General features: G+C 34.9%; 1 protein-coding gene across 1 annotated transcript in view; it reads left to right on the top strand.

Annotated features, from left to right (window-relative positions):
• The window catches only part of LOC149566065 (uncharacterized), a 159,074-nt gene that overhangs the window by 89,013 nt on the left and 55,457 nt on the right, over positions 1 to 14,604 (top strand). Inside the window, exons 6-7 of the mRNA XM_089819499.1 lie at positions 13,367 to 13,394; positions 13,572 to 13,680. Coding sequence (XP_089675625.1) covers positions 13,367 to 13,394; positions 13,572 to 13,680 — 137 coding nt within the window. The remainder of the gene's footprint in view (positions 1 to 13,366; positions 13,395 to 13,571; positions 13,681 to 14,604) is intronic.

Below are 14,604 nucleotides of genomic sequence, written 5' to 3'. Positions count from 1 at the left end.
CTACATGCATCCAAAGAGATCGAAGGATGAGATCGAGAAAACCATCAAGGAACTGCTTGCTATGGGGCACATTAGACCAAGTAAGTCACCTTTTGCTTCTTTTGTGGTTTTGGTGAAGAAAAAGGATAGAATTCTTAAGATGTGCATAGATTAAAGGCTCCTGAACAAGAAGACTATCAAAAATAGGTACCCTATCCCCACAGATTGATGAGTTATTAGATGAGCTACATGGAGCATGTTTCTTCTCCAAAATTGGTTTGAGATCAGGCTATCATCAAATCTGAGTTAGAGAGCAGGGTATAGAGAAGACGACATTTAGATGTCATTGTGGCCATTTTGAGTTTGTAGTTATGCCATTTGAGCTAACTAATGCTCCAGCTACTTTTTAATCCACAATGAACAGGGTTTTTCAACATTAGTTGAGGAAATTTGTGTTAGTCTTCTTTGATGACATCCTAGTGTATAGTAGGACATGGGATGAGCATGTGCTGCACTTAGACAATGTGTTAAGCATTTTGAGCAGGGAGTCCTTGTATGCAAAGGAGTCCAAATGTGATTTTGGATTATCAAAGTTATTATATTTGGGTCACATTATCAGTGCTCAAGGAGTAAGCATGGATCTTGAAAAGATTCGTGCTATTATTGAGTGGCCTACTCTAGTGAACTTGACACATTGAGAGGATTTTTGGGGTTGTGTGGGTTCGACATGAGGTTTGTTAGTAGATATTCCAGGCATGCAGCACCCTTGATAGACTTGATGAGAAGGGGGCTTTCTTATGGACTCTTGAGGCACAAGAGTGTTTTGATAAATTCAAGGAGTTGATGACTTCTTGTCCAATGCTAGCATTACCAGATTTTAACAAACCTTTTGAGTTGTATTATGATGCATCTGGCGAAAGTGTTGGAGCGATGCTTATGCAGGACAAGCTCCCGATTGCTTATGAGAGTAGGAAGCTTGGGGGCCTGAGAGGAGCTTCAACATTTATGATAAGGAAATGTTGGCCATAATGCATACTTTGGCCAAATTTAGGCAATATTTAGTGGGTAGCAAATTCAGCATAAAAAACAACCACAATAGCTTGAAACATTTCCTGGGGCAGTGAGATTTTAATGACAGGCAACAGAAATCGGTAAATAAATTATAGGCATATGGTTTTGATATTACCTATTTCAAGGGGACACAGAATGTAGTAATTCTATTTGTGCTTAATTGGAGAATACATTTATTGTTGGCTGCTACAATATGCCTGAACAGTGTCGCAGTACAGTATTTATGCTTGATTCCGATTGCAACTTTCATCTCCATCCTTGGGCATCACTATTATCAGGCTCCTCTTGCAAATATTAGTAGTTAGCATTGTAATTTTAGGCATATAATTTTGTTGTTGTAAGTGATATTTCAGAATCAAATTTTGGCATTACTGTAGTCATTATCGTAAGCCCATTTGTCTTGACAAACTCATAGCAACATTGTATATGGGAATGAATTCAGTAAAGGAGATTTTAATGACAAACTCATAGCAAATTCAGCATAAAAAACAACCACAATAGCTTGAAACATTTCCTGGGGCAGTGAGATTTTAATGACAGGCAACAGAAATCGGTAAATAAATTATAGGCATATGGTTTTGATATTACCTATTTCAAGGGGACACAGAATGTAGTAATTCTATTTGTGCTTAATTGGAGAATACATTTATTGTTGGCTGCTACAATATGCCTGAACAGTGTCGCAGTACAGTATTTATGCTTGATTCTGATTGCAACTCTGTCATTATCGTAAGCCCATTTGTCTTGACAAACTCATAGCAACATTGTATATGGGAATGAATTCAGTAAAGGAGATTTTAATGACAAACTCATAGCAAATTCAGCATAAAAAACAACCACAATAGCTTGAAACATTTCCTGGGGCAGTGAGATTTTAATGACAGGCAACAGAAATCGGTAAATAAATTATAGGCATATGGTTTTGATATTACCTATTTCAAGGGGACACAGAATGTAGTAATTCTATTTGTGCTTAATTGAAACATTGACAAACTCATAGCAAATTCAGCATAAAAAACAACCACAATAGCTTGAAACATTTCCTGGGGCAGTGAGATTTTAATGACAGGCAACAGAAATCGGTAAATAAATTATAGGCATATGGTTTTGATATTACCTATTTCAAGGGGACACAGAATGTAGTAATTCTATTTGTGCTTAATTGGAGAATACATTTATTGTTGGCTGCTACAATATGCCTGAACAGTGTCGCAGTACAGTATTTATGCTTGATTCCGATTGCAACTTTCATCTCCATCCTTGGGCATCACTATTATCAGGCTCCTCTTGCAAATATTAGTAGTTAGCATTGTAATTTTAGGCATATAATTTTGTTGTTGTAAGTGATATTTCAGAATCAAATTTTGGCATTACTGTAGTCATTATCGTAAGCCCATTTGTCTTGACAAACTCATAGCAACATTGTATATGGGAATGAATTCAGTAAAGGAGATATATGTTGCATACCATTTGTTTAACAAAATGTCCATCAAATAGCATATATGATCAGCATAATAGTTGTATGCCAATTGTTTGTCAAAATATCAACTAGCTATAGGTATGCATTCCATATCTAGTTTCCGTATATATGCATTGAAAAAATACCAAAAAGAACTACACTTGCATATTAGTTCATTGTAAGAAGCATTGTAATATCATTTGCGAACATTCTAAATTTCTTAGCATCATTCAAACTATATCAAACAAACTAAAACACAAAAAAAAATCAGAAAAGAGAAAGGTAGCATACAAATGTTTGACAATATTCCTTGAGCTAAAATCAGTCAATTTGGGGAAGGGATATTATAGAAGCCGCTGAAGAAACCAAACCAAATCAAAGATGGTCCCAAGATTGAAAAGATGAGCCCCAAACTTAGCCAAGATGATACTGCGAGGAGTGGAATGATGACATTTGATAATGTGCGGAGGAGGATGGTCTGGACACTCTTGAACGAAGCCCAATCAGACCCCAAGAGGGAGGGGCCTCACACAATAGAGCCATACAATGTAGTCGATCTAGCTAAGGAGTCCAAAAGTAATATCTTGGTCGTAGTATCTTGCAAGTGATGTCTGAAGCATTGTTTCTCAAGCATAGCCAGGGAATTGAGACCCTCATTAATCCTAGGGTGTATGGTATGTCTCATGCCAAAATGGGGCCTAGAGAATTGAACTCCCAGATAAGTATAGGAGGATGTGATCCAAATTTCCTCACCTTGAAAGTAAAAGTGGAGATGTGAGGTCTTTAGGTAGTTGAAGACCATCACCCGAGTCTTGCCCAAGTTTACAACTAGCTTCTGCAAGTCACAAGAGGAGGCCAACACATCAATGAGCCACTGGAGTCCCTGCAATTCAGAAGCCAAATGAACCACATCCTTCACAAATATTAAAGTAGAGATTAAGACTTTGTATATGTAGAAGCCATCCCCAAGGAGTGAGAAGTCCTAGAGGAAGGCATCAAGCTTGTCAATGTAGATGTTGAAAAGAATGGGGGGAGAAGGAAACCCTACTTCACCCCAATGGTGCTCAGAATAGGGTCCATGAAACCTTGTGAGGTGTAATAACCCCAACAGGTTATAACTTCTTCAAACACCAAAAATCTTCATACTTCAGTTGTTTGACATTTCGTTAAACACTTTGCAAGCAAGCTCTGATACCACTGTAATGACCTTGCTCAAATCCGACCTTAAAATGTTGATTGAAGGCTCGAAGAATTTTGTCAAACACTTTGCATACAAGGGGTCATATGACTGATATAACTTTTCAGATTGCTGCAATGACTCTTGTTTTGATTTGCATCAAAGAGAATGCTTACAAAAAAACTTCCAGATTGTCTAAACAATGACCTAACATGAATGTGCAACTAATTTTGACAATATTCAATACAAATATGAGACTTAACTACTTGCAATATGCAGCTACAGCAACTAGTGATTATGACAAATACTTTGGATGCAACCTAAGATGGCATTAATGCACTTACAACCAAGTGTCATTAATATAAACACTTAGTATGCAAAATTATAACATTATTTATGCCAAAAAGAGAACTTACAGCCAATTGACATTTTGTCAAACAATTGGCATGCAAACTAATAAGCTGATCATCAAACTCTAGGTTTGCAATATAGATAGTCTCAAAATTACAATGCTCTTTCAATTGCAAAATCCTAGCCTTCCTTTGATACCAATAATGCCAAATGGCAAACAAAGACAAGCACAATATGAAAATAGTGAAGTGCTGAAGCTATATTTTGTACTCAACTGAAAGCTTACATTTCTCAGTAAATATGCCAAATGAGAAGTGAAGAACCTGATTGTAGATGGCTGTAATAATTTTCTACAATGCTGCCCCTTCTGCTTTGCTTTTTCCCGATCTGCTTTTTCCACTAGATTTTTCCGGATTTGCTTTTTTCCTTTTTCTTTTTCGAACTGCTTTTTTCAGATCTGCTTTTTTAAATTGCTTTTTCGGATCCGCTTTTTCGAACTGCTTTTTTTTTTTAATTGCTTTTTTCGGAGCTTCTTTTTCGGACTGCTTTTTTGGCCTACTTTTTCGGTTCTGCTTTTTTGGCTTGCTTTTTTCGGACTGCTTTTTCAGCCTGCTTTATAATGGCTTCCTATAATTTTAGACCTGCTAGAAATGACCTCCAATAATTTTGGCCCCGCTAAAATTGCCTCCTGAAATGCTGAAATGCTGAAAATGGCCTTAGGCTCAATGATGCCCTAGCTGAAGTGACTGAAGTATCACCTCCAACTGTGCAACCCTTCAGAAGATATTTCACTTCCTCAGTTATGCAAATCCAAGGGAGTTTTCGTTCCCAAAGATCAACTGACTATCTGAAACCACTTGGCTCCACAATAGACTATGTGACTGAATCACAATTTGATGTCAAGAGAGAAATAAACAACTGGATGATTAGAATGAAGCCCGGAGTGCCTATCTATTCTTTTTCTCCACTTTCTCCAAAAACTTCTAGAACATTATTTTATTTTATCTATTAAGTGACTTTATAAAAAATATTTTATAATTCAAGTCACTTTATTAAATTAATTAAATATAAAGTTACCTTTTAATATTTATTTATTTGATAACTTTATAAATAATTAACTTAATACCACTTATTTATTTAATTAAAATAATTAATTAGTCATCCTCATAAAATATTCATTATTTTGGACAACCTAATTAATTAAATTAATTAAATCAAATTGCCTCCAAAATGGGGACATGACATGAGGTCTTGTACCTACCTTCAACACACTCGTAAAGCCTCATGATAGCCGTCAAGAAAGTCTCTGAAACCCCAATGTCCCTAACCCGCTAGAAGAGGGCTATTTGTGGAATAGAGTCAAAAGCTTTGCGGAAGTCTACAAAGCAGGATTAGAATTTCGTAGAGCAGTGTGGAGCCTCCTTAATGACAGTTTGCAAAGTTTGAATATGGTCCATGGTCTGAAAGTTTGTGTGGAAACCAGCCTATCCCTGTGCTCGGCAATGCCACCGATCAAGTTCCTTGGATAATTACAACTAAAGGAGAAAGAGAAATTGAAAACTCAAGGAAATATAATGCAGGAAATGATCATCAAACACCACTAGTACAAGGAAGAAATGCTATTAAGTCATCATGTATCACCAATGAGTTAAGCACATAGATCCATGAGTATTATGAGGTTGACCTAACATCATCACAAGAATCACACATGAGAGATGACATAATAAAGGTTGAAACAAATCCATCTTATGGGAAGGTCACTAATTGGAATTCTCTTTTACCTTTCAACAAACACTTAGTTCTAGTGGGTGAGAAAGAGAGTAGTGTAATGTCCCCTCTATTAGGTTTATCTTGGGACAAGTAATGCCTGTAAAACAAATGTCATCATTTGAACAATAATAAGTCTAAATATATTATTCTACCCTCTATCATAACCCCAACCTTAAAGACGTCTCAAGATCAAGTTTTGTAACTTTTAGTTATTCACCATCTTCTCAAGAGTACACCCTTTAAGTTTCTTCTTGGATGGGACATCTTCTATCTAAAACCAATTACATATACATATTTTGAGATCATCAGAATATTTTGGCCATTATTTAATTCTCATCTACCCATTCATACAGTGTTGTACTGATCTCTCACATTGGCATGATAGCATTTCATACGAGAATCGCACTAACCTCCTGTATTGACATTATGATATTCCATTTATCACTTTTTTTTTTTTTTTAAAGAGGGATTTATGAGATTTGAACCTTGATGGCAAGGATAACAACACAACAACTTAACCATCACAACATGCCACTATTGGCATATTCCATTTATCACTTATCTAGCCATTCAGAGGAGGTTATACTAAGCTCTAAGATTGTCACTAGTAGTCATTCATATGAGGACTGCACTAACCTGTTGCACTGACATTATGAGATTCCATCTAGCCTTTGATATAGAAACCATCTCAAACCCTACACTAGCAAATGTAGCCATTCATATAGAGATGAGCACTGTGGAAGTTTTAATCAATTACATATATCAATAAGAAATTATATTGATATCTTACAAATAACATAATATCAAATTATTAAATATCATTATTTGAATTAGAATATCCTCTATATAAATTTTCATATATATATATGTGTGTGTGTGTGTGTGTTTTCATATTTATTTACATATGATATCAAACTCCACAAACTACAAATTTTGAATACATATTAAGTTTCAATGTCGATCAAAACTATAAGTAGAAATCATAAATGGCATCTACAAGTAAAGCTCAAAAGAGATCACTATTTTTGGGTGGGTGTTGTTGAAGTAGTTGCAACATCCTCAATAGGTCCTTCAGTAGGTGCCTGACTACGCTCACATTCCTCCTCCTCACGTGCTACCACTTCTGCATCCCAATCGTTTGCTTCCATCTCAAACTCAACTAGCTTCTCATCAATCAAAAAGGGATCTCCATGCACATCCACATCATAACCATTAGGAGGAGCTAACAAGTAAAACTGGAAAGAGATCGCTATTGTTGGGTGGGTGTTGCTGAAGTTGTTGCAACATCCTCAATAGGTCCTTCAGTAGGTGCCTCCACAGGTGCCTAACTATGCTCACATTCCTCCTCATGCGTTGCCACTTCTACATCCCAATCCTCTGTCTCCATCTCAAACTCAGCTAGCTTCTCATCGATCAAAAAAGGATCTCCATGCACATCCACATCATAACCATCAGGAGGAGCTAACGAACTTGTTGCATACGAATCCATGTCATCCAAGTCAAGTGCTTTATATCAAGCCTTCACTTGCACCCTTTTTTCGTGCAATCGAAGGTTGTACCACACATAAACCAAGTCACTTAGGTGCTTTTGAGTCAACCTATTGCGCTGCTTTGCATGTATGTTCTCAAAAGTACTCCAATTTTGCTCACAACGAAAAGCATTGCAGGGCTGTGATAATATTCAAATGGAAATCTTTTGAAGATTAGGTGTTGTGGCACCATAATCTTTCCACCACAAATCTACAAGGATAAAAAAACCAGTTATAATGTGGTCAAGATTCTAATAAATTAATAAGCGAAATAAATGATATAATAAAACAAAACATGTGTACTTTTTTACTTGGCTGCAAGGTGTAGCTCCTACATTTACAATCAAGAGAAGAAAACAATGGCCCTTTTCCCCTCTTGTAGCTCTGTAACTCATCAAGTGCGAGGTCTTGAAGGTCCAAATCAATAACAAATCTCAGAATACATGTGACCTGGCCAATTCGAACTTCTGCATCTTCTCAAAAAGTGTCAGATAAATATAACTTGGGGTTCAAATAGTATTTAGCTGCATGAATATGTGGTGGATTTAATTCCACCTACAATTGATTATGTTCCATATGGGTCTATATTTGGTCTCATTTGACCTATATAAGTGTTGAATGGCCTCTTTGGCCCTATCTATCAGTGAATTGCGATATTTCAAAATTAAATATTAAATCATCAATCAAATTTTGAAAACTTACATTGATGATCTCCTCCATTATCTTGTCAAATCTAGTATCATACACAACCTTCACAACATATTCTTCTTTAGGCTTCTTGGCATAAGGACTCTCTAACCATTTCTTACTCAAAAACATATGCCTAAGGTCTTTCATTGTTTCCAATTAGCTTTGCAAGTTGAGAAAATTAGTAGCAAAGCATGTGACCCCTACTCACAAAAGATCCTTCCCACCAATGTGCTTTCTCTTAAGACTCAGGACCCATGTGTGATTGTAGATGTACTTAGGAATATTCCTTCCATCTTCAACCACCTTCTCCACCCAACTTTGTCTCCCTGTGTCCTCAAGGAGCAAGTCAAGATAATGGGCAACACAAGGGCTCCAAAATAATGTGGGATGCCTCTCCTTCAAAAGTCTATCGATTGCCACATATGTAGTTGCATTATTAGTCACAAGTTGGATGACATTAGCAACTCCCACTTCTACTACCACCTCATCCAACATATTGTACAAAGTTTTTGCATTCTTCACTTGATCAGAGGCATCAACCAATTTTAGAATACCAAGTATCCCCTTGAAGCAACTACAAAGTTGATGAGAATCCTATTCCTACCATTTGTCCACCCATCAAATATAATAATGCAGCCGCTATGTTCCCAAATTTTTCTTTGCTCTTTCACAAGTTGATGAATGGTTTTTACCTCATCCTCTAACAAAGGCCCACTCACCTCATAACGAGTTGGGGCTTGAACCGTTTACCAAACATAGAAATCGAAGTAACCACTTGATCCCAATATGGACTACATAAAGCATTGAAGGGAATATAATTGTAGAACCAAAATCTTGAAACTGCCAACCTTGTCTCCTCATGCATATCTTTGTTTTATGTAATGTCTTTCAATCCAGGTTGAGCACCAAGAGTGTTATGTGGAACCTAAAAGTTTGAAATATGGTTTCTCGTATTGTCAGATGACAATCCTCATATCCGTGGCCCAATGGAAGAAGAAGCCTCTGCACTTGTTTGCAACACTGTAGGACTAAAATCTTCCATTGGGGTAGTCATGGCATTTTCTGTCCTCTTTTTTGCTATCTTCATTTTCTCATGTATTAAAGGTTGTTATAGCCTCCTTGGTAGACTCTTCAGGACAGCCATCACATGGTGTGATATCATAGCCATTTATCCTTCCAATGTGATATTTTAGTCAAGTTATGCCCCCACTCATTGACTTAGGACAATGGTTATTTTTCACATCTCTTTTTTCTCCTGGTGTCCCATGTGTTTAAAATTCATCCCTACCTCTACCACCCACCATTTTCTGGTGATACTGATTTTATTACAGTGTTACTACTAAGTCTGCAAGAGCAAGGATAAAGAATCAGAAATGGAAAAAAATGACGATAAAATTTATTGAAATTCTTTGAAATGAAACATCAAATATCTTTTGTAATGTATATTGAGAAGTCCAAATCATGGTTGGAAAATCATGATAATATTGCGTGTAGTGCAATATATTATGTAGAAAATTGAGAAAAGATATAATCACTGAAAAAATCGTTAGTGAGTTTTTCAATTTTGTGTGTTGCATTTTCAACAAAAAATTCCGATAATATCACGATGCAAATCAGTAAAAATTACTAGAAAAGTCAACATACCATGACAAACGATTTATAGGGCTTTTCGTGTTTATTAAAGTGTCTAAAAAATAAATTATTTTATGGCTTTTTGTGTCAATTTTTTGGACAAAAATTGCTAGATGCCACGGGATTGTTCAGACACAAGTATCAGAGTCAGATGACAGGATTTTTCAGATGCTTACGTAGGTATCTTTTTTTTTATTGATTTATTTTGTCATCTTCAGCGTTCGCATCATCAATATTAGAGCTAAATAGGCATCATCATTTAATTTGTTAATTTTTCCTATTGTTGAGGCTTAAGATAGTTGCAAATGTATTAGCACTGCCTGTATAGTATGTTCTTTTTCAAAGGGAGCAATGTCTCTCTTATTTATGTTGTGCATGAGACATGGAGAAACATGTCCCTTCATGGGACATGTCTATTCATTAACATATGCTCTTTTAATTAATATAATGACACATATATAGTATTTCTTTAGTCTTATTATATTAATTTCTTTAACATAATAATACTTAGATATATATAAATTTATATCTCATATATAATGAATATATATACAAATTATCTCTCATATATATATATATATACAATAGTATTGTCTCGTAGATTTATCCGATTGAAGCTACCAAACATGCACTCCCTCTTAGCTAGGGAGGTTAAACACAAGATATAATATTAGCTCAATGTAAAATCAGGAATGACAAGTTTTAAGAATATCTTTGATTAGAAGATATCCACTACTTAGATATCATCTTGTGATATCAAGAAAAATGGCCTTTTGAATGTCCAGTCACATGACATTTGTCAAGTACTCTGAAAAATGATATTAAGAGTAATGGCCTCCTGAATGTTAAGTCACGTGACATTCACCAAGTACTCTGAGTAATGGCCTCCTGAATGTTAAGATGCATGATATTCACCTAATACTTTGAGTAATGGCCTCCTGAACATCAAGTCATATGATATTCACCAAGTACTCTAAGTAATGGCCTTATAAACATTAAGAAGCATGGTATTTACCAAATACTCAAAATGTTCATAAGGTATATGCACACGTATCCTTAATAATATGTACCATATGAACATTCATGGTCTTTTTAAGGAACTTAATGCACTATGTAAGATATAATCTATCATGGTCTGCTTAGCCATCATAAGATATCCATTGTAATAGAAGATTAGCTTATTGTAAGATCGTCACCTTTCAATAACTTTAACAAATACAAGTGATAATCATTTGGAAGTTGTCACTTCCTCATGATATACACAGGGCCCAAATAGTCATGAAATAATGTTCATGATTTATAGTCCTCTAACTGTTATAGTTTTTTGATCATTGGAGAATCTATCTCAACATTGTCTACTCCCTTTGAATCAATACAACCAAAATCATCAAAAGTTGGTTGAACCATATCCTCTATCTGCTCCCTCTCTTTCCAAAGTTGCCTCTAACGAAGTGTCAGATTCCCTCTAAATCTGATATCAATCTCCGTTTTCCTACAAGAGCATCCCTAGAGAAGAAAAGATCAAGGCAAATAACTCTAATAGTGCATATGGAAATACAAATACGAAATGGCTATGCAGCGACAAAAAACACACCTTTCTCTATTTATTAAATAAATTAAAAATTAAAAAACAATTGTATTGAAATTTTAAAATTAATTATAAAAATCAAACAATTTGTCAAATCAGGTGCAAATTCATTGCTGCATAGACAGTGCCATACAAATAAAAGGTTGTCAACAAGAATAACGACAATATGAAGATATAATAATAATAAATACTTATTTCATTATTTTGGAGCAAATATCTAATGATATCCTTCACGATGTGAGTCCTTTCTACATGTATGTGAAGGTCTTATTAGTTTCTTCTGGCATCTGCTTCACTACCATTTTTTACACATGACTCAAAGTCATATTTATATCTTAATTTCGTTGTCAATACCATTGCCTGATATAAAGTTAATGTAATTGATATTATTTTAGACAATAAATCTCTCATATCCACGTGCTTTGAAACAGCTTAGTTAGATGACTTTCTTTCCTATGAGTTGAGAGTCTCTAGTGAGTGTCATAGCTGGATCAAATTGACATAGTGGGCCGTGTTAAATTGACAGAGTCGATTGATTATGCCGATCGGTGTATTCCCCTTTCATTCCACATATTCATCTGCTAACCCTATTGTCGCCCCAACCATGCAATTAGTTAGCAGTACCTTTGACTCATGATTCCTGTGTCAAGGTAATCATATAATCCCATTTTGTCAATCTAATCCAAACATAGAAACTTGTCGTAACTTTCCAAGTGAAAGGGGGAACCAATTGAGGTTCCATTGTTTTCCTATTACCTTTTCGTTGAATCCATCCATTATTTTGATACTCCATAAATAATTTCTTTTGTCCATTCATTCTTCCCTGACGAAGTTCCAATGTGTTTGAATTCTTCGCTAGTCATCTTGTTAGCCTTCAAAAATATCTTCTCAAAGTTACTTTCAAATAAAGCACAACAGTTTGGAACAACTGTCAACAACTTCATAACAGACAACTTCTCCAACCGCATTGAACTGAAATCCTTCAACAGTATTTTATTGCGCCATTAAGGAATTCATACACCCAATTCTATAAGTATTGTTTGAATTCAATAACACTTGTCTTGCAAACCTGACCCAGCATATGCATAGAACAATCTCCAACATTTTATTTTGTCTTTGCAAACATTGAGTTCGTACATAGAGCAATCCATGGTCATTCACGTATTTTAAAAGTATTTGATCACAATCAACTTAAGTATGTGTTGCCGTCAACAGTCCTGCAGAAACCATTGAAGATACAACCATACAAATGATCATTCAGTATGTTGAACTTAAAGATACCATCCTGCAAAAAAAATGCAGAAGATAAACTTTTACGATATGTGAGTTAACAAATTTATCTTGTGTCATTCACTGTCTTTGCTATTTTACCCCTTATTGGAAGGATGGAGGAGGCAATAGGGAAAGTGAGAGCTGCTATTTTTATTGTTATACTCTTTTAGATTTCTTGAATAATATCAAATTATGCTCTACCTTTAGTTGTTGTTTCATCATTTTGTTTATACTAGAAAGCAAATCCATGGATTTTATGCAATCAAAGATGACGGAGATTCTCATAAGCAATAATGAGTATTGGTTAAGATATTTACTTGTTAACAAAGAGATTTATGTTTGGCATTCTGCATAAGTGATTTAAATCTTAATTTTATGCTGAAGGAGCAGTAATTAGCACCTGGTGATAAACCCAAAAGAGGAATATAACTGAGAGATGACACATGGCATACATTCTCATAAGCAATAATGATTATTGGTTTTGAATCTTGATATATTGCACCCAGCAATACGCCCAAAAGAGGAGTATAAATAGGAGTTGATGTAAATAACATGCATTCTCATCACCAATAGCAATTATTAGATTTTAATAAAGAGAGAATTTTGTATCGTGAGGAAGTGGTTCAAACCTTATTTTTTAGGCTGAATGTTCCAGTAATTAGCACCCAGTAATTGGAAAAGATTATAAATATTTTCAATTTTTCATGTCTGCAACTAAATTTCTCTCTCTAACAAGTTTTTAGTGGAAAATCTTTTATTGCAGAAAATGTACTTTGTGATGTCATAATATGTCACTAAATGAATAGAGTCTGATGGTTTTCTTTTTCTTTCCATGGAATTTTCGGTAGGAAATGACTCCAGAACAACTTCGGAAAGGTACTATCCTACCTTCTTAGTGTATACATATGACACCTAAAAGCATTTTCTAATTTTCAAACTTATGAGAAAGTACATATGATGCTGGAAAGTGTGCTTTTATTTTCATGAAACAAAGATTAGCATGGTTTATTGAACTATGTTTCTTTTGGCGTTATTTATTTGCTACATGTCCAGCTTTGGAGAAGATTTTCTCCGTTCCAAAAAATAAAGGAAAACTCCAAAAGTTATGGGATGGCAGCAAAACAATTTATAACATAGTTTCTTGGGGAGCTACAGTTACTGGGTAAGCTTGTTTCCTTTTCCTGAATTTTCTGTTTGCCCCATGGAAGCATAATTATTTGTGCCTAGCACCATTTTCTTGAACAGTAATTTTAATCAAGGTCATGTTACTGATTAAGATCTAGATGGTACAAGGGCTACTTCTGTTCCCTTCATTGCATTAATAGATAATATTTTTCATTTTTTTCTATTCACATGCACATATTCTTGAGATATCTTAATGGCAATGCATGTTTTTTAAGTTATGCTATGGAGTTAATATTTTTCTAATTGGATTTGTCTTGGTAAGCCATTAGCACGCTTAATAAGCTGATGTTTTCACTTGAGAATGATAAAAGACCAGAGCCCATATTTGTGAGCACAGTATGTTTATGGAAAAAAGATAGGGCATTTTTATTTTGCATGGAAGTTTTGGATCAAAGTTGGGGATGTATCATTAAGATGAGAAAAATATTATTGATCAAAATGTTGATGCAAAATAGAATTTTACTTTGCATCAATATTTCAGACCACATGCAATAATCCATAGTTGGGATAATGAGGAAAATATGTGTGTGGTCCGAACAATGGATAGTACCCAATATCCCATCATTGCAATGATGAGAAAAAAAATGAGTGTGATTTGAAAATTTGGTAACTTATGATGCAGAGAGCACAACAAAAGTATGCTTTATGAGCCTTTCACAAAACTCTAAAATTATATGTATGGATTCACATTTATAATCTTTTCCAACCATTGAAATGAATGCAAGAACGTTGCATCTTTTAAGAATAATTTCTCAACTCAGGCAGAATTGAAAACCCTTAATCAATCATTAATAACTTCTATAAATGGAAGAATGAAACCAATCCTTTTTGTGAGATTCAATAATAGTCAGTTTCCAACATTTTCTCCAAGTTATAGCCAAATCCAAGCAAGGAAATAAAA

The sequence above is a fragment of the Cupressus sempervirens genome, chromosome 3 (genome assembly GCF_028749045.1).
Source record: "Cupressus sempervirens isolate cs-2001-9-10 chromosome 3, ASM2874904v1, whole genome shotgun sequence".
NCBI classification, from domain to species: domain Eukaryota; kingdom Viridiplantae; phylum Streptophyta; class Pinopsida; order Cupressales; family Cupressaceae; genus Cupressus; species Cupressus sempervirens.
Note: the sequence above shows the minus strand (reverse complement) of the source record. Positions and strands in the feature narration are given on the sequence as shown.